The 23,771-nt window shown below is 46.2% G+C and overlaps 1 protein-coding gene across 1 annotated transcript in view; it reads right to left on the bottom strand.

Moving 5' to 3' along the window:
• LOC144106806 (protein tyrosine phosphatase domain-containing protein 1-like) overlaps positions 1–23,771 on the bottom strand; it is a 94,908-nt gene that overhangs the window by 26,379 nt on the left and 44,758 nt on the right. The window contains exons 2-3 of the mRNA XM_077639750.1: positions 9,283–9,429; positions 6,235–6,315 (exon numbers count right to left, since the gene is read on the bottom strand). Of these exons, the coding sequence (XP_077495876.1) occupies positions 6,235–6,315; positions 9,283–9,429 (228 nt within the window). The remainder of the gene's footprint in view (positions 1–6,234; positions 6,316–9,282; positions 9,430–23,771) is intronic.

Genomic DNA, 23,771 nt, shown 5'->3' with positions numbered 1-23,771 from the left:
AGAATACTCAAGCTTATCCTTTGATCGCGGACAACCAATTGCCAGGTCTGGTGGAGTTCTACGGACCACTATTTCCACACTGTCAGAAATGACGGAAGTGTTTGCGATGTCATCGTGAATGATAAAAGCACACTGGCTAAGTTTGCATGGTATCTTTTAGAGGTATGCGTACTAGCTTGTAAGTACTTTCTTGTTCCCCCTAAAAAAAAACAATTATTGCTTCTGTATAAAATGGCAAAAACTGAGCTGTCAACAAGACGCCTTTTGTGAAATAACAACCGAAACATTCAAACTAAGTATAATAAATTGTGACGTATTTAAATTAACGCTATATCTTCCGCACACGGTGAAAAATACCCTTGTACTACAGTAAGGAAATATTCCGCACGGGCTTCGACAGGATATATTCTTCAAGCTGTAACATACTTTCAGGGTAAACCTTGCGGCTTTGTGTGCGAACAGGTCGAACATGAGCGAGCTTCCATAAATAACACAACTAGCGAAACAAAATTTCGCAGCACATTGATCGGCCGGCGTCTTTTTACAGCGCGGTGTATTACAGCTCATATGGATCGCGGTTCCAGGGAAGCCATGGTCGACCTATATAATTCATCTTCTGTAGACTGGAAGCACTGAGTTCCAACATACGTTCAATTAAGCGACGTAGGGCTTACAATTGTTGGTCGTGAATGGGACAGGTTGCTTGAACCCGGCCGGATGTCGTTTTTTACTGCTCAGCCGGCTTGAGTGATTGAGGAAGCGAAGCAGTGAGTGCGAGAGTGAGTAAGGGAACTAGTAAGTTAGTGATATAGCGAGTAAGTGGGTGCGAATGGTTAAGCGAGTGACTGAGTGAGTGGGTTAGTGAGTGAGTGAGTTTGTTAGTGAGTGAGTGGGTAAGGGAACTTGTAAGTTAGTGATATAACGAGTAAGTGGGTGCGAATGCTTAAGTGAGTGAGTGAGTGGATAAGGGATCTAGTAAGTTAGTGATGTAGCGAGTAAGTCGGTGCGAATGGTTAAGCGAGTGACTGAGTGAGTGGGTTAGTGAGTGAGTGAGTTTGTTAGTGAGTGAGTGGGTAAGGGAACTTGTAAGTTAGTGATATAACGAGTAAGTGGGTGCGAATGGTTAAGTGAGTGAGTGAGTGGATAAGGGATCTAGTAAGTTAGTGATGTAGCGAGTAAGTGGGTGCGAATGGTTAAGCGAGTGACTGAGTGAGTGGGTTAGTGAGTGAGTGAGTTTGTTAGTGAGTGAGTGGGTAAGGGAACTTGTAAGTTAGTGATATAACGAGTAAGTGGGTGCGAATGGTTAAGTGAGTGAGTGAGTGGATAAGGGATCTAGTAAGTTAGTGATGTAGCGAGTAAGTGGGTGCGAATGGTTAAGTGAGTGAGTGAGTGGTTTAGGGAGTGAGTGAGTGGGTTAGTGAGTGAATGAGTGAGTGAGTGAGTGAGTGGGCTACTGATCTAGTGAGTGAGTGAGTGGGTAAGGTAACTAGTAAGTTAGTGATACAGCGAGTAAGTGGGTGCGAATGGTTAAGTGAGTGAGTGAGTGAGTGGGTTAGTGAGTGAGTGAGTGCGTTAGCGAGTTAGTGAGTAGGTAAGGGAACTGGTAAGTTAGTGATATAGCGAGTGAGTGAGTGGGTAAGGGAACTAGTAAGTTAGTGATATAGCGAGTAAGTGGGTGCGGATGGTTGAGTGAGTGAGTGGGTTAGTGAGTGAGTGAGTTTGTTAGTGAGTGAGTGGGTAAGGGAACTTGTAAGTTAGTGATATAACGAGTAAGGGGGTGCGAATGCTTAAGTGAGTGAGTGAGTGGATAAGGGATCTAGTAAGTTAGTGATGTAGCGAGTAAGTGGGTGCGAATGGTTAAGCGAGTGACTGAGTGAGTGGGTTAGTGAGTGAGTGAGTTTGTTAGTGAGTGAGTGGGTAAGGGAACTTGTAAGTTAGTGATATAACGAGTAAGTGGGTGCGAATGGTTAAGTGAGTGAGTGAGTGGATAAGGGATCTAGTAAGTTAGTGATGTAGCGAGTAAGTGGGTGCGAATGGTTAAGCGAGTGACTGAGTGAGTGGGTTAGTGAGTGAGTGAGTTTGTTAGTGAGTGAGTGGGTAAGGGAACTTGTAAGTTAGTGATATAACGAGTAAGTGGGTGCGAATGGTTAAGTGAGTGAGTGAGTGGATAAGGGATCTAGTAAGTTAGTGATGTAGCGAGTAAGTGGGTGCGAATGGTTAAGTGAGTGAGTGAGTGGTTTAGGGAGTGAGTGAGTGGGTTAGTGAGTGAATGAGTGAGTGAGTGAGTGGGCTACTGATCTAGTGAGTGAGTGAGTGGGTAAGGTAACTAGTAAGTTAGTGATACAGCGAGTAAGTGGGTGCGAATGGTTAAGTGAGTGAGTGAGTGAGTGGGTTAGTGAGTGAGTGAGTGCGTTAGCGAGTTAGTGAGTAGGTAAGGGAACTGGTAAGTTAGTGATATAGCGAGTGAGTGAGTGGGTAAGGGAACTAGTAAGTTAGTGATATAGCGAGTAAGTGGGTGCGGATGGTTGAGTGAGTGAGTGGGTTAGTGAGTGAGTGAGTTTGTTAGTGAGTGAGTGGGTAAGGGAACTTGTAAGTTAGTGATATAACGAGTAAGGGGGTGCGAATGCTTAAGTGAGTGAGTGAGTGGATAAGGGATCTAGTAAGTTAGTGATGTAGCGAGTAAGTGGGTGCGAATGGTTAAGCGAGTGACTGAGTGAGTGGGTTAGTGAGTGAGTGAGTTTGTTAGTGAGTGAGTGGGTAAGGGAACTTGTAAGTTAGTGATATAACGAGTAAGTGGGTGCGAATGGTTAAGTGAGTGAGTGAGTGGATAAGGGATCTAGTAAGTTAGGGATGTAGCGAGTAAGTGGGTGCGAATGGTTAAGCGAGTGACTGAGTGAGTGGGTTAGTGAGTGAGTGAGTTTGTTAGTGAGTGAGTGGGTAAGGGAACTTGTAAGTTAGTGATATAACGAGTAAGTGGGTGCGAATGGTTAAGTGAGTGAGTGAGTGGATAAGGGATCTAGTAAGTTAGTGATGTAGCGAGTAAGTGGGTGCGAATGGTTAAGTGAGTGAGTGAGTGGTTTAGGGAGTGAGTGAGTGGGTTAGTGAGTGAATGAGTGAGTGAGTGAGTGGGCTACTGATCTAGTGAGTGAGTGAGTGGGTAAGGTAACTAGTAAGTTAGTGATACAGCGAGTAAGTGGGTGCGAATGGTTAAGTGAGTGAGTGAGTGGGTTAGTGAGTGAGTGAGTGCGTTAGCGAGTTAGTGAGTAGGTAAGGGAACTGGTAAGTTAGTGATATAGCGAGTGAGTGAGTGGGTAAGGGAACTAGTAAGTTAGTGATATAGCGAGTAAGTGGGTGCGGATGGTTGAGTGAGTGAGTGGGTTAGTGAGAGATACAGCGAGTAAGTGGGCGCGAATGGTTAAGTGAGTGAGTGGGTTAGTGAGTGAGTGGGGTAGTGATCTAGTGAGTGAGTGAGTAGGTAAGGGAACTAGTAAGTTAGTGATATAGCGAGTAAGTAGGTGCGAATGGTTAAGTGAGTGAGTGAGTGAGTGAGTGGGTGGGTTAGTGAGTGAGTGAGTGAGTGGGTTAGTAAGTGAGTTAGTGAGTGGGTTAGTGAGTGAGTGAGTGAGTGAGTGGGTGGGTTAGTGAGTGAGTGAGTGAGTGGGTTAGTAAGTGAGTTAGTGAGTGGGTTAGTGAGTGAGTGGGCGAATGAATGAGTGGGTGGGTTAGTGAGTGAGTGATTGGGTTAGTAAGTGAGTGAGGGGCTTAGTGAGTGAGTGGTTTAGCGAGTGAGTGGGTTAGTGAGTGAGTTAGCGAGTGAGTGAGTTAGTGAGTGAGTGAGCGGGTTAGTGAGTGAGTGAGTGGGTTAGTAAGTGAGTGAGCGAGTGAGTGAGTGAGTGAGTGAGTGCACAAGTGAGGGTGTGAAGGTGCAAGTGAATGGGGGAGGAAGTGAGTGATTTCGAGTGTATGGGCGAGTGAGTGGAGGGAGTTAGTGAGAGTTAGTGAATGAAAATTGAGTAAGTGGGAGGGAATGAGAGAGATAGAGGGTTTGTGGGTGAGTGAGTGCACAAGTGAGGTTGTGAAGGTGCAAGTGAATGGGGGAGGAAGTGAGTGATTGCGAGTGAATGGGGGAGTGAGTGGAAGGAGTTAGTGAGAGTGTGTGAGTGAAAATTGAGTGGGAAGGAATGACAGAGATAGAGGGTGTGCGGGTGAGTGCACAAGTGAGGGTGTGAAGATGCAAGTGAACTAATTGCGAGTGAATGGGTGAGTGAGTGGAGGGAGTGAGTAAGCATGAGTGAATGGAAGGGAATAAGAGAAAGGGTGTGTGGTTTAGTGAGTGAGTGCACAAGTGAGGGTGTGAAGATGCAAGTAAATTGGGGAGGAAGTGAGTGATTGCGAGTGAATGGGCGAGTGAGTGGAGGGAGTTAGTGAGAGTTAGTGAATGAAAATTGAGTAAGTGGGAGGGAATGAGAGAGATAGAGGGTTTGTGGGTGAGTGAGTGCACAAGTGAGGTTGTGAAGGTGCAAGTGAATGGGGGAGGAAGTGAGTGATTTCGATTGAATACGTGAGTGAATGAGAGTGAGTGAATGAAAATTGAGTGAGTGGGAGGGAATAAGGGGGAGAGAGAGAGGGTGTGTGAGTGAGGGAGGAAGTGAGTGAGCGAGTGAATGAGTGGAATTATTGAATGAGTTAAAGAGTGGATGGGAGAGGAGTGCGTGCGTGAATGAAATAATGAGTGAATTGGCGGATGGGTGAGCTAGTGAGCGCCCACATCATTGTGATCGTGACTGTATGCCAGCCGATACTCCAGCACAGACTTAAACATTTATAATTCTGAGTAAAAGCGTGCTTTTCATATATCTCATGCAATTCTAATTTTTCTTCTATATCCGGACGTGTTTCGTTCCCAACAAGCCAGATGCTCATTCCTCAATGTTCGCAGTTTTTATCATTACGAATTTACCGGCCGCGTTACATATGTCACGTCTACAACACCTACCCCTGACACTATTAAATTTTTCTTCGCGGGACTACCCTTCATTGCTTGAAAAGAATATAGGCTTCTCGCGACACACAATCCCTGACGTTCGTACTGTATAAGAGTTGTCTCGTTATTACGCATATAGTTCGCAAAAGAGAAGTTAACGTTGAGCGGGTAACGTTGGGCATAAAACTATTATAATAACCAACGTAATTAAACCGTTTCCTCATGCTCGAATCAAAAGCAATGCCGAGATGAACGGCTTGTACAATGCCTCAGGAGACTGAAGAGAACACAAATTACAACGCATCTGCCACTACAGCACGACAGGTTGATGAGTACTAAACGCAGAAAATAGGAACACTTCCAACTTAGCTACCGTCGACTGCAATTAACGGTAACTGCTTCATGAACTCCACAGTCTATGTTCGTTTAGGCACAGTCTAAAAAGAAGGATTGAGAAGTCTATCACGCTAAGATCTGCCTTTATGCTTGGCCCTTTTGTTCGCTGTCCCGCCACATGATCACCCTCTATCGTTATCTAGCGTCGTTGCGCCATGGAACGAAATACCGGAAAGCAACATAATTAAGCGGCGCCGCATCGTACTGCTAGTGAGGCGAAGCTAGTCATCAACGTCATTTTATTGCGTCAAAGCCACATCTGGCATCCTGCGATCTGCCGACATGATCCTGCAACACATTGAGGGAGACAGTTTCTGACCTATTGTTGTTCTCATAACGCCATCTATCATAAACACAGCGCCCTACGACAACGCTTAGTATTGGCTCGCTCAAACTGTTATCGTATTGTCCACGTCATCCACTCCTGGTGTAGCGTTGAATGGACAGGAAAAAAGTGGCCACATCCCTTCAAAGTGACATACCGTGAAATAATAATTATAAGTATTGGTCTTATGTTTTCAATATGCAAACCAGTGGGCAGGAAAAATGCCATCACGAAAGCCTTCAAGGTGATATCGACAACTCGGTCGATATCATGTCACATCGAAATCAATATACAACTGCGGCAGCGTGTGTCGCGGTCCAAAAGTCTTCAAGGCATAGATGTTTTCTCAAAACACATCAAAACCAGCGATCCGGATCTCAGGCGCCTAATAAACTTCTCTCTCTCTCTCTCTTCCTCTATCACACACAAACATACACACAAGAGAGCGCTCTCCTGTCAATCTATAAAGCCCGTCAGACTGGAGGTGTGCTGCGTTCCTGAGCGCATGTACAGGGCTAGGAGTACTCACTCATTGAACTGCTGGATAATGTTGTAGCGCAGAATGCCCTCCGTGTTGGGTCTCGCCATTGCCAGGATGTCGTCCGTGATCCTGAAAGATAACACGAGGTCGTTCGGGAGTTTACTCCTCTAGTATACTCTTTAGTGGCGTATTTGTGGCTGATAGTGCAATTATACCCTGCTTTTAATATCTGGCCCATTGATGCATTTGGTTTCAGGATGCGGTGGTTCGATGTCGGTTTGGTGCGCTACATTTTTTTTTGTCGAGGATCAGGCATTTAAATTATTCATCTTTCCGACGCCAGTCTAAAGCAGAAGAACATTTTCACAGGCACTTCAGGCTCTTTATTACATTCAGGTGAGCTTCAATATGCAAAATGATGAAATGGTATGCTGCGTGATTCACAATTTTTTAAACTTAGAACGTAGCAAGCCTGTGCAGAATAAAATCTTTCACGTTACTTCTGAACCTGATATCTAAACTTTTCTTTTTATTTTTTCTCTTCTTAGCTCATTCCTGTGCAATCATTTAGCCTTTTTACTCCTCCCTCGTGCTATCAAAATTTCGGAGTATCCAACGCTTCGGACTTGAATCTTGTGTTCCCTTCCATTTCATGCTGTGTCTTCAGCCCATGAGATGACACAGATTTAAAATACATTAAAGTAAAATTCTCCCTTAGCTCAGTAACTTCCACTCGATCACCTGCAACGTTGCGCTTGCATCGCGTTCTAGAACGCAAGTGAGATTAACGTGTTTGAAAGTTTTAGGAATTATTGAAACGAAATACAATTAACCAGAATTGCACAAAACCGTTTGTAATGTATAGTAGGTCCCGAAGTAAAACTGTCTGAGGGACCTCCCATCAGAAATACACGAGTATATAAACAGACAAATTTGACAGATCAGTTGGGAAAAATAAACAAAATTTAAGCTTATCGGTGCAATTTGCAGCAATTAATAAATTATGCGACACTTAATTGTGGCGTAATTTTCCGAACATAAAGCAAAGGCACAAGACCGAATAGGCATAAGAGCCAGAGAGAAGAAAAAAAGAGATCAAATAGAAATGGGCTACGTACAGAGGCAGAGATTATAAAAAGAAAATGGAGAGAAATCAAAATTTTGTAAATGAGGAGCAATTTTGAACGTTTACTGTAGGAGTGGACAACATAAAAAGAATAGTAAGGCAACCTTATGTATAGATTTAAGTTAAATGAATTAATCAGAGGTGCTTGTTTAGTAAGGTGCGGAATTCGGGCTACGGGCGCGCTGTCTTCATTGCTTGTGTTAATGCATTCCTGACTTTTATGACTCAAAAACAAAGCAGTTTGCTTTCCATAATTAGTGTTAACTTTTGGTAGTAGCATATACTGCTTTGTTCGGAAACCGGGTGTTGTCACTATTAACGAGGATAGATGCGGACAAAGAAGCTGAACTCAGCCATGGCGACAGCAGTCGCTGATTGTGCCGCCTTTGCAGTTGTTCACCATCTGTTCTTGTATGGTCATAGCCGTCTGGCTCCTAACGAGTGGGATCTCAAACGTATGCGCGGAGCACGTGACTCATCACCCGGTTTTTTTTTTCGCAAGGTACGAAACACAGCCGGTGCCTGTACACTTAGCGTCCCGCTTTAGGGTCTGTAATGGGCCTTCGCTTTCTATACAACTAAGTACTACATTGCAAATGTAGGACGTCTCATTATGGACGGCATATGTGTGGGCCCTGTACAAGACATTAATGGTTGACTGTACCGAGCGTACAATGGCCTTTCGAAAGGACACGATTACTGGGGCCTTGTAACTGCCCTAACTCAATGCCCACGGACATGGTGCCTTCATCGCTCATGCATTATTTAATCGCTTGGCTTTCTCGCCCACTAGTGCGATCGATGCTTCTACAGCTGGGCCAGGCCTAACTTTCCTACGATGCCGCGCCAGTCTGCTTATATTCTTTCTTGATGAATTGACATGCACTTTGGGTTTTAAAAGGTTAGGCCTTCTGAACTTTCGCCATTACTAACACAGAGTTTATTTGTGATCTAGCATTTCTGGAGCCTGGCTTAAGAGACATTGCGGAGAAAATGGGCGTCTAGCTAAAGCGCTACTGCGCACAATTTAACAATCAAGCCGTCTGCGTATGCTGAATTTCTGCGCCTACACGGACGCCGTCAACAAACTTCAGTAACGAAAACGCGTTATTACGTACCTCGATGTAAATTGAGAAAAGCGTGCAGGTAAGTGACTCGCTCCTCAAGCAGCTACTGATTAAGGCCCCAACCTGACAAAGCTGGATCACTCGGTACGTCGCGAAGTATCAGAGCTTCTGTGAAGTTCAGCGGGTATTGATGACGTCAGAGAGTGTTTTGCCCTTAGTGGTCGTCTCGGAATGTAGCAGAGCCCCAAATCCGAACACACAAGCACCTCACGCCTGTGCATCGGCAGGTAGTGATTAGCCGCGAAGAGGCAGTACGTCAGTTGACGCGAAACGACGCGGGAGTGACGCCGAGATAATCATCATCATCATTGACGCCCCGGTGACGTCTTCTCACGTCTCCCGCCGCAAGGTACTTGAGGGAGACGTCAAGACGCTTTGGCACATGGTGAACATGTCCTTAGAGTATAGGCATAAAGCGTCACCGTCAGCTGGCGTAATCGCCCACTCTGGATTGCCTGAAACCACGGCGTACTCCGGGCACTCCTTTGCACCAAACCTTCGTGACAAACGGCGAAAAAATAAATTGCTCATCTCATGCTGAGTTTAATTAGGTTTCACGCACTATCGTCGCGTGCACAGCTGCTCGTTAACTAAGGTGACAAGGACAAACAGTTCCAGAAATTCCGAGTCTGTACTTTCTTTAAATCGCGCATGCTCCGCGTAATTTACTGCGGCAGATGGGTGCCTCATATTCCCGCACCTACAGTAATTAAGTGGCAGACTGTGGTGCTGCATATCGTGTCCCCCCCCCCCACCCCCCCCCCCCCCTTGAGGACTACACATCTTGAGTATCGCGGAACGCGACGACGGTCCCTTGAGATGGGAGTTTGAATGCAGACTGACCAATGGGAGTAGAGTCCCTTGATGGCGCAGTCCTCGGCCGGCCAATTGGCGCCCGCCTCGTACTTGCACTGGGAGCCGCCGCAGAACACCTGACACTGGAACTCCCCGGGTGCGCTGCGTCGAATGCGCTCCGAGATCTTGGTGTAGCTGGGAGCGAGAAAAAGGCGGGAGAATGGACTGTCATTCAGGCTATGCTACGGAGAGGAAAGTAATGGGTGCGAGGCCGCAAGAGAGCAGAGTGGGTGAGGGAACAACAGGGGTTAATGGCATCCAAGTCCAAATCAAGAGGAAGACATGGGCAGGGCATGTAATGCTAATACAAGATAACCGATGGTCCTTACAGGTAATGGGTGGATTACAAGAGCGGGTAAGTGTAGCAAGGGACGTCAGAGAGTCAGGTCGGCGGATGAGATTAGAAAATCTGTGGGTATGAGGTAGCGGTAGCTGGCGCAGGAAAGGGTTAATTGGAGGGAAATGGAAGATACCTTACTACTGAAGTGGACGCAGTCAGGCTGATTATTGAAGCACGAAGGCGCACAGAGTTGATGGGGCTCCCACTGGTAATCACTCTCACGGAACACTTTTTTTTTTACATGCAGGACTAGTCAACAGATAACATGACCATATGGTTACAGAGCGTGTCAGATCGAATGAGCCGTTTAAGGATTGAGCTTGGATTAAAGGGACACTTATTACAAAATAAAGTTTGCCTGTATCGATACATTACCACGTTCTAATGAAAAGAGTCTAAGTTTATGGAAAATTTTGCTTAAAATCAAATAAAACAAAATGAAATTCACGTTCGCTGGCACCAGTCGTTTTCGCAATGAAAATGTGTTTTTGTTTATTTATTTGATTTTCTTCATTTGTTTGTTTCCTTGTTTGTTTTTTGTGTATTTATTTATTTGCCTATTTCTTTACTATTTTCTATTTCTTATTGATAATCGGTGCCCAACGGAATTACTGAGGGGAGTGGAATGATAAAATGCACAAAGAAAACCGTAAAAATGCACATTTAAACAAGAACGGCATTCAAAGGCGCGCGACGACAGAATCAGCAGCATTAGACCAGCAGCAGCAATAACGTATACGCACTTCAAACCGAATAGCGAGCAAAAGCCAGCGAAAAGTAATTTCAGAAAAAGAATTCGCGCCATCCCCACTGTGAGGCTAACATCAAACCACCAGCAGCAGCAGCAAAGCAGAGAAATCTCCTGAAAGAGAAAGATAAAAAAAATGAGGCGCCCACTAGTGACAGTTTGAATGCATTTTACAAGATTGTTACAAAAAGATTAGTCGCGGCTGTGCAAAAAAAAAAAACACTGTCGCCTTTGATTGCAGCCATGGCGTGAGGAAGGTGATTCCAGCTGGCAGAAAGGCTGAGTATTGGAGTCATCAAAACATTTGTGCGAAATGATCTAATTCCTACATTGTGACGACAACCAATGTATGTTTAAATGTTGGGTGATCGTTTTAGAAGCTTATTCTGTCGGAGATGTAGAAAATTATGAAAAGTTTGCTCAATAAACATAGACGAAACACTTTCCTGCGTTCTGTCAAGACTTAATTGCGTCTGGAATTGTGTGCGTACGAAAAGGGAAGGTATATTAGCACTGCCCTAGAACGGGTTTTATGGACGGAGGTACCGTGCAGAGGGCAGACACCAAACATTACGTTACACTAACCAGAATCATTGCTACGCAGCTGTAACAGTTTTTCTGATTCGTGTTCGGGCTCCTTTAGAGAGGAGGTGGTGAATGGCAGTCGTCGGTCATATAACACGACTGAAGTTAAAACCATTGTGTGGGGTTAATCAAAGGCTGGCGATGCTTTTTTAGTGCAGCTTCTTAAGAAAGTCGATTTATCTTTGAAAGAGGAGGCATGCGAAAAAAATATGGTATGAAAGAGACAGACGCAGCATAGTTAGTCATTTTTCGCGGTTTTCGCCTTTGAATACTGAAACTCTCTATTTAACAATGCACGGCGGTTATGGTGCTCAGCTGCTGACCCGAAAGATGGAGGTTCCATCCCGGCCGCGGTGGTCGAATTTCGATGGAGGCGAGGTTCTAGAAGCCCATGTACTGTGCGACGTCAGTGCACGTTAAAGAACGCCAGCTGGTCGAAATTTCCGGAGCCCTTCACTACGGCGTCGCCTGAGTCGCTTTGGGACGTTAAACCTCCATAAATAAAACTTATTTAAGCATACGTTTCCCAGTTTTCGTTTAACTGGTAACATCTGGCATTTCCTTGGTTCACTCCTTCTGTGACTACGGTGAAGGCATTTACTTGGCCTGGCCGCCTCATTTCCCCAATTTTCTTGGAAGCGTCCGAGCATGCATTCGACCTACATCAGTAGTGACAGTGCACATTTGCGTACTTCTTTCTTCCAATATCATGCACGCGTTTCAGCCCAAGTGCGTGTTTGTGCATATGTGCAATATGTGGGTATTCTAGCGTTCTCTGCAGCCTTCTATTTTCTACACTTTCACATAAGTGTCAGTCGCATTTTGGCATGTGCAATAATAATAATAATAATAATAATAATAATAATAATAATAATAATAATAATAATAATAATAATAATTGTTTTTTGGGGGAAAGGAAATGGCGCAGTATCTGTCTCATATATCGTTGGACACGTGAACCGCGCCGTAAGGGAAGGGATAAAGGAGGGAGTGAAAGAAGAAAGGAAGAAGAGGTGCCGTAGTGGAGGGCTCCGGAATAATTTCGACCACCTGGGGATCTTTATCGTGCACTGACATCGCACAGCACACGAGCGCCTTAGCGTTTTTCCTCCATAAAAACGCAGCCGCCATGGTCGGGTTCGAACCCGGGAACTCCGGGTCAGTAGTCGAGCGCCCTAACCACTGAGCCACCGCGGCGGGTGGCATGTGCAGGTCCGACACGAAGTCGTAGTTTCGAATACATGTCAAGCGGCTGAGCGTGTTTTCATGAACGACTCGGTGCAGCTGAACATTTCCTTTAATGCCAGAGATTAGGTTGCTCATTGACGCTAAAACCCGGCGTTGCCCAAAAAGTGTCGGCGCTACAAAACTTGCGATTAACCGAACCGGTCTGACGCCATCAAAGGCAGAAAAATACGAAATGTTAGGCTGTAATAGTCAGTACGAGTACTTGCAGCTGCACCAGCTACAAAGGAATAGAGCAGAATTAGAATGGAATTAGAATAGAACTGAAATATAGAATGGAACTGAAATAAAATTGGCATGACACTGGAATACAGTGAAGCAGAAGTGGAATTGAATGCAACAAAATTGCAATGCTATAGCATTAATTGCTCGTAAGTTCCTTAAGTGCCTACTGTAAGTTATTACCTTCTCAATTTCAATGAATATTGAATTGCTTGTCATCTTAGGAAGCACTGGTCTGATTTTTTTCCCTCATACATTGCGAAACGCTAGTTTGCTAGCAAAGGTTTGATTAGCATCTGCATTTATCCATCGGCCACGAAGACAGGGACAAAGGCTCTTCGAAAATAGACGTCAGATTAGCTTTAAATCATAAAATAAAAACGGAAAAGAAAAAGACAAGATAGGATCACCAATTCCATTAAATCATGATTCAGGTTCCTTAAAGGGGAAATACAGGCCTTCCCGGTGGTAGTCGTGGTGGAAAACATTTATTCAAGGCATTTTATAGGAGCGAATGGGGACTGGCCTTAAGGGCCAGCCCCTTACAAATTCTAGGAGAGGTCCCTAGTCCGAGACCCCTGTGGCTTCCGCGGCAGCTCGGGCCCTAGCGATGAGGGCTCTTTGGCTCTCTAACGTAGAGCAGCCGAGCAGGGCACCCCCCCTTCCCCAGCTCTCTCGAGTAGATTAGGAGAAAGGGGGGTAAGCAGGGTTAGAGAGGCATGCCCACAGCGTACATGTGGTACACGTCCGAGAACGCGCATCCACAATGCAGGCACTCCCCGTTAATAATAATAATTTGTTTTGGGGGAAAGGAAATGGCGCAGTATCTGTCTCGTATATCGTTGGACACCTGAACCGTGCCGTAAGGGAAGGGATAAAGGAGGGAGTGAAAGAAGAAAGGGAGAAAGAGATTCCGTAGTGGAGGGCTCCGGAATAATTTTGACCTCCTGGGGATATTTAACGTGCTCTGACGTTAAAAGCCCTTTCATCCACCTTTTCCGGCTGTTCAGTTGTCCGCCTCTTACTATCTTCCTTATTTCACTCCTTCCATCTCTTCCATCACAGCACGGTTGAGGTGTCCACCGAGGAGTGAGACAGTTACTGCGCCTTTTCTTTCGTCGAAAAAAAAACGATTTTATTTCATTGTTTAACCGCGGTGGCTCAGTGGTTAGGACGGTCAGCTATTGAGCCGGAGTCCTGGGTTTGAACCAGACGGCGGCGTCCGCATTTCAATGGTGGCGAAACTCTAAGGTGCCCCGCCGCGGTGGCTCAGTGGTTAGGGCGCTCGACTACTGATCCGGAGTTCCCGGGTTCGAACCCGACCGCGGCGGCTGCGTTTTTATGGAGGAAAAACGCTAAGGCGCCCGTGTGCTGTGCGATGTCAGTGCACGTTAAAGATCCCCAGGTGGTCGAAATTATTCCGGAGCCCTCCACTACGGTACCTAATTCTTATTTCTTCTTTCACTCCCTCTCATATCCCTTCCCTTACGGCGCGGTTCAGGTGTCCAACGATATATGAGACAGATACTGCGCCATTTCCTTTCCACCAAAAACCAATTATTATTATTAAACTCTAAGGCGCCCGTGTGCAGTGCGATGTCAGTGCACGATAAAGATCCCCAGGTGGACGAAATTATTCCGGAGCCCTCCACTACGGCACCTCTTTCTTCCTTTCTGCTTTCACTCCCTCCTTTATCATTTCCTTTACGGCGCGGTTCAGGTAGTAGTAGTGGTTTATTAAAATAATAATAAAAGCTACAATAAGATTCTTGCTAGCCCCGGCATCTGCCATCGATACTGAAGTACCTGAGCTGGGACAGCGGAAATAAAGGATAGCAGGCAGAATGGGGAAATGAAATGAAAGAGGTGAGGGGACAGGAAGGGAGCATAGGGGGAGAGGTAATATACACAAACTATTTACACAATGAGAAATGTGCACAGGCTGCGCATATGATTAGTTCATGGTGAAACAGTTCAGGTGTCTGCCGACATGTGAGACAGATACTGCGCCAATTCCTTTCCCCAGAAATCAATTTGCAATTTTTCACTGTTAAACGGACTAATGCTTGCCGACCTACCGACTTTTTGTTTGTGGCTTCTGATTTCAACACACGTTAATTAAAATCTCTATAGACAACGGATTTTAGATGTGCTACACGCTTATCGACTCAATACGTAAAAACTGTGCACACTGTGGCATCAACTGCGCCAATAAAATGAGCTGCTGCCAACCGATTAAATGTTGCCGGCGATCTGCACTGCCCTGTCTCATAGCTCATAGAGTGCGCCTTCGTCTGCCAATGTCCGGGAACTGGCCGCTTGAAGAGGCGCCGCAGTTTCGTAACTGGCGTGAGTAAAAAACAATGCATTTCTATTTTGCAGATCCAGCTACTAACATCAACACTGCTAAGCTAGTTGAACGTGAAACTTCCTGTTTTTCTCTTACGTGGATAATGAGCATATTTTTGCGCACGTTGCGGTACATTCGCAGCTGCTCGGTATTATGCGCAACTCGCGGGGAAAACGACAGGGAAAATTGCGGGCCAGACGACCCAGAAAAAAAAAAAGCGCGCGTAAAACACACTTCTCGTCACGGCTGGCTTCCTCGGCGGTGCTGCGGCATGCATGTTGAGATGACCAGAGTTGCGAAAACAGCGTTGTTTAATAAAAGCGGCACTGCTGAACGCTTTGTCCTTAACTCCCGCGGCCAGCTAAGCATGCATGCAAGCGCGGCGAAACTGTCTCGACCACGCCCCCTAATTGTGCTCCGCTGTTGTGGTCTTTTTCTTTGCGTCAGTTTCATGCGGAGAGGGGGTGAGAAGGTGAAGTGGAAAGAGCAGCGAAAGTAGGTTGCCCAGAAAGGACACAGCGCGCACCGCCGACCGCCCACTAATTAAAAACGTCTGCGGTAAAGGGGGGGGAAGCTGAAACGGTAAAGCTTCAAATGATATGGAGCACGCGGGGGTGTCGCATATCGTGTAATCTCGATTATAAGTCGTCCCTCATTCACGGCCGCCACCATTCTTTAATGCGATAGCATTTAGGATGCAGTCCTGCAAAATCCCACCGGGTTTTTCCGTTAGCCCCGCCGCGGTGGCTCAGTGGTTAGGGCGCTCGACTACTGATCCGGAGTTCCCGGGTTCGAACCCGACCGCGGCGGCTGCGTTTTTATGGAGGAAAAACGCTAAGGCGCCCGTGTGCTGTGCGATGTCAGTGCACGTTAAAGATCCCCAGGTGGTCGAAATTATGCCGGAGCCCTCCACTACGGCACCTCATTCTTCCTTTCTTCTTTCACTCCCTCCTTTATCCCTTCCCTTACGGCGCGGTTCAGGTGTCCAAAGGTATATGAGACAGATACTGCGCCATTTCCTTTCCTCGAAAAACCAATTATTATTATTATTATTTCTCCGTTACAAAGTTTCCTGATTGGTAGAGAGGGTCGTGACGTCATCAGCACCGCCAAATTAGAAAATGTGAGAACTAGATTCAAGCACCTACAGTTGGATTACCATATGGTATTACACTAACCCGACCCACTCTTTCCGCTTAATCCACTCAGTAGTGCACCTAAATTCGTTTTCTGGGGTAATTAAGTGGTTTATTAAAATAATAAAAAGGAATGAAAAGATTTTTGCTAGCCAAAGCATCTGCGATCGATACTAAAGCACCGTAGCTGGGGCAGCGGAAATAAAGGATAGCAGGCAGAATGGAGAAATGAAATGAAAGAAGTGAGGGGACAGGAAGAGAGGATAGATGGGGAATAGGTACACTCTGGGGTAGGCCCACTTCCAAAATTTGGGCCGTCATTTGAAAAATTTAGGGGTGGGCCAAGTTCAAAATGCTCTCGCATTTTCTTCTTTAGGAATGTGGTAAAGAAGGTCCGAAGTTTTTTGTTTTTTTTTTTGCAACCGCTTCCATCTAGACAAGTAAAAATTACGGGACGATCAGACGTCTAATCCGACAGTTCTGTCAAGGCAGCTCGATTAGCCCTCGATGATTACCACTCGTCGTAAAGCACCACTGCTTTCGCAGTAAAACATTCGTATATAGCCTAAAGAGGGCACTGAGGAGGAATTGAAGTTGGCTTGTCTGAATAGATTGCCATGTTCTAATCTCAGAGACGCTACATTCGCTTGTATTGGAGCTCTCATAGGGTACAAAAGCTCAAGGAATATCGTGCAAGAACATTCTTACAGGCTAGTTGGTACATATTTTCCGAATTTCTAGCGCAAAAAGACGAGGACACAAGAAACAACGTGTGCAGGACACAGCGCTACACTTTTTAGCTTCGGTCTTGACTTTCTGCATTGACAGCTTCCTACCCTGCTCAAAATTTCCGTGCACTGCTTCGGAAGCCTTATTACGGTATACATTTCTGTTCATGAGGCAGAAACCGCCCTCTAAATTTATCTGCCAGTACAACTGCAAAGTTATTTCCTTTCAAGTAGCGGATAGTTTTTTCTGCAGGTATCGTGCGTGCTGATGACCTGTTCCACGTTGTTTCTTGTGTGACGAAAGAAGGCGCCGACCAAAAGAAAAGATGGGATGACGTTTCGGCTCCCCCACGGGAGCCTTGTTCACATGACGAAAGAAGAAGGCGCCGACCAAAAGAAAAGATGGGATGGCGTTTCGGCTCCCCCACGGGAGCCTTGTTCACATGACGAAAGAAGAAGGCGCCGACCAAAAGAAAAGATGGGATGGCGTTTGACGAAAGAAGAAGACGCCGACCAAAAGAAAGGATGGGATGACGTTTCGGCTCCCCCACGGGAGCCTTGTTCACATGACGAAAGAAGAAGGCGCCGACCAAAAGAAAAGATGGGATGACGTTTCGGCTCCCCCACGGGAGCCTTGTTCACATGACGAAAGAAGAAGGCGCCGACCAAAAGAAAAGATGGGATGACGTTTCGGCTCCCCCACGGGAGCCTTGTTCACATGACGAAAGAAGAAGGCGCCGACCAAAAGAAAAGATGGGATGGCGTTTGACGAAAGAAGAAGACGCCGACCAAAAGAAAAGATGGGATGACGTTTCGGCTCCCCCACGGGAGCCTTGTTCACATGACGAAAGAAGAAGGCGCCGACCAAAAGAAAAGATGGGATGGCGTTTGACGAAAGAAGAAGACGCCGACCAAAAGAAAGGATGGGATGACGTTTCGGCTCCCCCACGGGAGCCTTGTTCACATGACGAAAGAAGAAGGCGCCGACCAAAAGAAAAGATGGGATGGCGTTTGACGAAAGAAGAAGACGCCGACCAAAAGAAAAGATGGGATGACGTTTCGGCTCCCCCACGGGAGCCTTGTTCACATGACGAAAGAAGAAGGCGCCGACCAAAAGAAAAGATGGGATGGCGTTTGACGAAAGAAGAAGACGCCGACCAAAAGAAAGGATGGGATGACGTTTCGGCTCCCCCACGGGAGCCTTGTTCACATGACGAAAGAAGAAGGCGCCGACCAAAAGAAAAGATGGGATGGCGTTTGACGAAAGAAGAAGACGCCGACCAAAAGAAAAGATGGGATGACGTTTCGGCTCCCCCACGGGAGCCTTGTTCACAATATTGTGTCTTCGTCTTTTTGCGCTATAAATTCGATTCGAAGAATAAACCTTCACTCCGGCGTCTCTCATAGCCCGAGTTTCTTTGGGACGTTAAACTCCGATAAACCTAAACCTAAACGTTGTACAGAACTGCTACAGAAAGAAGCGAAAGTCACAACGGTTTCTGCTCTGAACAGAAAGGAGTATAAAGGGAGCGAGCTGTCCTCTAGGGCACTCCCACTAGTTGACAGCTTCATCATCATCATCATCATCATCATCATCACCATCATCATCAGCCTGACTACGCCCACTGCAGGGCAAAGGCCTCTCCCATGTCTCTCCAATCAACCCTGTCCTTTGCCAGCTGCAGCCACCCTATGCCCGCAAACTTTTTAATCTTATCAGCCCTCCTAACATTCTGCCGCCCCCTGCTACGCTGCCTTCCCTTGGAATCAACTCCGTTACCCTTAAGGACCAGCGGTTATCTTGCCTTCGCAGTACATGCCCTGCCCAAGCCCACTTCTTCCCCTTGATTTTGACTAGGATGTCATTAACCCACGTTTGTTCTCTCACCCACTCTGCCCGCTTCTGGTCTATTAACGTTACAGCTACATCGTGCCAGAAGACACGCGCTTTCTGCAAGCATGCAGGCAAAGAAACCTTTCCAGTGCACGTAGCTAGTCATAAAAGCCAAATTTTGGCGAGCCACAATGCTAATAGTAATCGCGTTTCCTAAATTCTAAAAACAGGTATATGTACAAAAGGCAACGTTTGTGTATGCGCTCTTTGTTTCTAGACTCACTCAGCTTAGCGTAAACGCGCTAAATCGACATCCACACGGCTCATCGACACGAAAACTCGGCGTCGCCCAAAAAGTAATGCCTTTACAAAACTCGCGATTGGTCAAAACGGTGTGACATCAACAAAGGCAGGATAAAACGAAATGTTCAAAGTAATAGTCAGTACTATAGTGCTTACAAGTGCACTAACCATGAAGGCATAGAATAGGATTCGAATATAACTGAAGTAAGATTGAAATAGAATTTTGAATACAATTAGAATGGCATTGGAATAGAATTGCGATGATTTCGCATCACCTTGAGTTCTTTGAGTGCCTACCAAATTTTTTTTATTTAATTCCATTTGTCGATATTCTGGCACAAGATCTTTCCACAATACATAAGCTTCAGGGCTGCAAATACCAGCTGAATTATGCTTCATCACTAACTTCAAATATCCCATATTTTATTTTATTCTTATTTCATTCTACGTCAGTTTCCTTCAAGTGCAACTTGGTTTAGAAGGCTGCGTGCCTTAAGAGCAGATAGTGCGGCCAAACGGCGGCAGCTCGGCTCTACAGAGCGACATAGGGACGAATACGACTCTGGCGAGTAAGAACTCAAGACGTAGCACTTTTTCTCGAGCTCCATACTCGCTGTGCCACTTTTACCGAGCACAGCGCTCACCTCAACAGTGCACACGAACGGCACGCACTTCTGTCCTGCATTTCTAAGTGTTCAGCAACGTATAATTCACGTCACCAGTCTTCAGTATCTCAGCCGTTTCCTAATGGAGCCGCTCCGACAGAGATTGGGATAAAAAAAATAAAGAAAACAATTGTACTGCCCACACCGTCTTGCGACACAGTGGGCTAGCCGCTCAGACAGTCGGCGGCTGTTCGAAGGCGTTATTTCTGTCCCTGGCTGCTTCTTGGAGATGAAATTGCTAGGTAGTAAACACTGGGAGTCAGCACTTACAGAACAGCGCGCGGCTGTCGACGACTGACCGCTCCATGAAGGGCTTCTGGGTCGATGTGTAAGTAGGTCCTTTATTCCTTCTCGCTTTCATTTTACTGCCATGTGCGCATGTGCTTTATATAAATGCGCCGCTTTGTAAATACGCCCGCTGCGGCATTGTTTGAAACCCGAGAACTTTGACGTTGCGACAGTGCACTGTACATTCTGCGCTAACACCACTGCTTTTCCTCGGCTTTGCCGGCCACTTGACTAAGGCATACAGTACATATATTTATTTAGTCTTCATTGCGACAAAGTGCTCTGCGAGTGCAGGGGGTGCTTTCGAAACTGTGCCATTAATGGCATGGGAGGATTTCAGGGGAAGGCGAGGGATGTTGGGGGAGGGACAAGACTTCGCCGTCCCCCCGTCAACCCCCCTCCCCCCGCGAAAAAATGTTAAAGGAAAGTCACTTTGAGCTCCCTTTTCTTTTCTCGAGAAAAAAAAATTTGAAGTAGTGCACTGTGAAAATAACACTTCCTGCATGCCCTGAACGAAGGCGGTGCCGTGCGGTAGCACCTAAAGGGATGGACCCGCGACCTCCATTACTCCAAGCTACTGATGGACGCAACTCCGACACAGCACGCGGTGACTCCATCGGACTGCTGTCTCGACTGCCACAGCGGCAGCTTTGGGTCCTGGCCCGTTGCAGGTTCTATTTATTGTATTATACCAGCCCATATGGGCGTGGGAGTTGACGGACTTATATACTCGTATTATGGGGCGACTGGGATACCATAGTGTCTTTCATTTCTTTGTAACGGTACAAAGAGAAAGAAAGAGAAATGAGTCTGCGAGGCTATTCTTTAAACTCAGAATTTCTTAGTAACAGACTGCCGCCGCGTTCATTCCTTCTCTCCTGGTTTATCTAGACACGTTGGAAAATCTACTCATGGGCTGCAGATAGTTGATTTTAGAGTTCACTTCTTAGTCTGGAACGAAAGTTAAGTAGGTCCTTATTCAAGGCGAGACTTTCTTTCATATACCCCGAATATGCACCAGACACCACACGTCTATCACCTAAGCTGCCACACGATTCAGTAGATCAGCCGAGATCTCAGAGGCGTCGGCAGGCTTTGGAGCCAGTGTGGTGTATGCGCGAGCTGACTGCTTTTAGAGCGCTAGCACTAAGGCTTCCAGTCTCGAAAAAAACTCGTTGTCTGAGTGTCTGAAGCCATCTAGACGTGCAGAAGTAAAGTAAATAAGTAAATATAATTATGACTGCGACTGCATCGCCCGTGGTTTCGAACCCGCGGCGATGCAAACAGATCAGCTTCGCTGGCCACTGCATTAAACCACTACGACATCGTCGCAACCGATCACCCTACATGTTTAACTGCCACTCTCTCCCCCTTCATCGGTATGACAGACTCTCCTGTGTGTGAGATCTGTGGGTGCGACGAGCCAATTGAGCGCCTACTTTGTGATTGCCCTCGGTTCAAACGTGAGCGTGTCCTCCTTGCAGCATCACTCCGCCTCTTAGATCCTCGTCCTTTTACGGAAGCCAAGATTCTGGGTCCTTGGAGTGAGCCTTCATCGCAGAGGACAGCTTTGAATGCACTTTTCAAGCTCTTAATGAACTCAGGACTGAGTTCAAGGTTATAAACTTTCAGTGTGTGCCCTATGTACCCTGCAAGTAATGGCCAACGGACTTGTGGAAAAGTGATCTCCCTTTGTTCTCTCCCCTTTCTATCTCTCCCTCCGTTTCCCTTTCCGCGTGTAGGGTAACATGCCTGGTGCTGCCTAGTTAACCTCGATGCTTTTCCGTTCATCTTTCTCTCTCTCTCTCTCTCCCTTTCTCTCGCTTTGAATTGCATGTCGTCGTGTTCATCAACTCCCATCCGTGAACAATGAATGCAGAACACGCCACTATCACAATGTCCTCTTCTGGTGCGTTAAGCGGCCCCGTAATTTTACAATCCGCTACCACTAAAGTCCTCAGTCATAGATTTCGTGGATTTTTGCCTGGCCGTGGAACCCTGGCCCCAAACCGAAAGAGAAATGAAACATGACTTGATATAGAGCACATACTTCGCATTTGGCCAAGTAAGCTACATCGGCTGTAATTTTTCTTTACTTCTTGGCTGTGAATCGACTAGCGGACAGCAAACGTATACGGCATGATACCGTCAACATGTCACGCCAGCATCATGGTCACCGCCATACTATGTTCCGCGTTTATGTAGGCTGATTCCCAGCTTGTGCGATTAAAGCTGATGCGCGCCAGGATAAAAGTGCCGCGCCTTCACAACTCCGCGTTAAGTGTCACATGGAACCACCTTTGAACAAATAATTCCCGCGCTATGTGAACTGCAAAGTGGCACGCCTCAACGCACTAGCGCGAAGACAAGCCATCTTGTCGAAACATATTGTTCAGAAGACTGGGGCTTCTTTCCCACCACATGTTCAATTTTGTGTTTGCGCGTCGTAAAGCGTGTTCTGCGAGAGCTAAAAGCTAGGCGGGTTCGCACTTGATATATGAACGAGGAAGATCGGCGGAGGAATTTTAAGCATAAACGGTGAGAGTTGTTCCGTAAGTTTTTGCCTTCTTAGCTGTAATTTTTTTTTCATTACAAAACAGATTTGACAGACGTCCTCAAACAAAAGTTTATAACGTCTTCTTTCTTCTTTCGTGCCGGAACACGCCACTTTTCTATGTGTAGCCACGCCCGGTGGGCGAAGCACTTCTCTCCGCTGGTGCTCTGGTCTCTGAATGCTGACGTGGAAGTATAATGGTGATTGTTAACAGAACCAGCAGCTCAGTGCACTGGTGACCTCTCCTTTAGCCACTGCCACAGACCCTATGGGAGGTTGTCTGGCTGTAATGAGGCTGGTGAAGGAAAGCAGCCGCCCTCGTTCTTCTGCGTACGGTGACCGACAAAGGTAACTTCCGATGGTAAGGACCATATCGAGAGAGAGAGAGAGAGAGAACAAACATTATTAAGAAACTGGTCTTGAGAGTTTCTTGGCGATCATATGTGTGGGAGCCTCATTCCAAGACTCCAGTGGCCCGAGCTGCTTCACGAAACTGGTAGATGGGCTTTAGCTGATCTTCTAAGGATGCGCTAGTCAATCGAGCCTCCTACGTAGCCTAGTAAGCCCATTTGAGCCTAGTAAGACGTGCGTGTCGTCTTTAAAAGTTAGGACTTGCCCTGACACCCTTACGAAACATTCAAAAGTGTGAGGCTTGCGTCACACCAGGGGCAGGTGTCAGGGTAATGAGTAGAGCACATTTTACTGTATTTATGTAGGTTTCGAAATGAGTTTGTATTTGGGGCCAGGCTACATCATCTGCTGTGCTTATCTTTTTGTGCGGTGGAGAGTATCTCCTGCGGTTAAGACGTAGTGTTTCTAGTCGTTCGCTATATGTGGATGGAAGGGGTGTGAGGTGAGGATGGGGTGAAAAGGGGTTATCCTCAAAGCAATTTTGTAGGCAAGTCTGGACTATTTGACCATATAGAAAGGTCACGATGGGCTTTTGGGAAAGAAGTGGTTCCAAGCTTCTATGTCACTGCAACCTACACAGTTTCAATTCCGTCGTTTAAAAACATAAGAGGAGACAAACATATGATCAAAGTATAATGATTTGTGACACGTAGACCATGTCCTATTTTCGGGTACGCAGCTCGATAAACGAAGAGCATTTCACACGATTTTATTAGAAACTTTCGCCTTGGATGAAAAACTTTGGTAGCTTCTTCCTGTGCATTTAGGTTTCTAAACTAGGCAAATTTTTTGAACAAACTAACATTTTAAAAACAATTAGTTCGTTTGCCGGAGAAAACAGACAAGTTTAACTACGTGTTTGACGCGTGGTAAACTTAGATACTGGTCTTAAAACCCACCATAGCACAGTGACATAATCCAAAAGAAAAAAAAACATACAGCATGCAGGAAAGAAAAATTGGGGAAGAGTATCCACGGACAGCGTACGTCTGGACTAATAACTCAGTTCATAAGAAAGTGGCTTTTACCAATGTAACAAAACAGGGTGCACATGCGCGTGACAGGGAA

This window comes from Amblyomma americanum, chromosome 10, assembly GCF_052857255.1.
Source record: "Amblyomma americanum isolate KBUSLIRL-KWMA chromosome 10, ASM5285725v1, whole genome shotgun sequence".
Lineage (NCBI taxonomy): Eukaryota > Metazoa > Arthropoda > Arachnida > Ixodida > Ixodidae > Amblyomma > Amblyomma americanum.
Note: the sequence above shows the minus strand (reverse complement) of the source record. Positions and strands in the feature narration are given on the sequence as shown.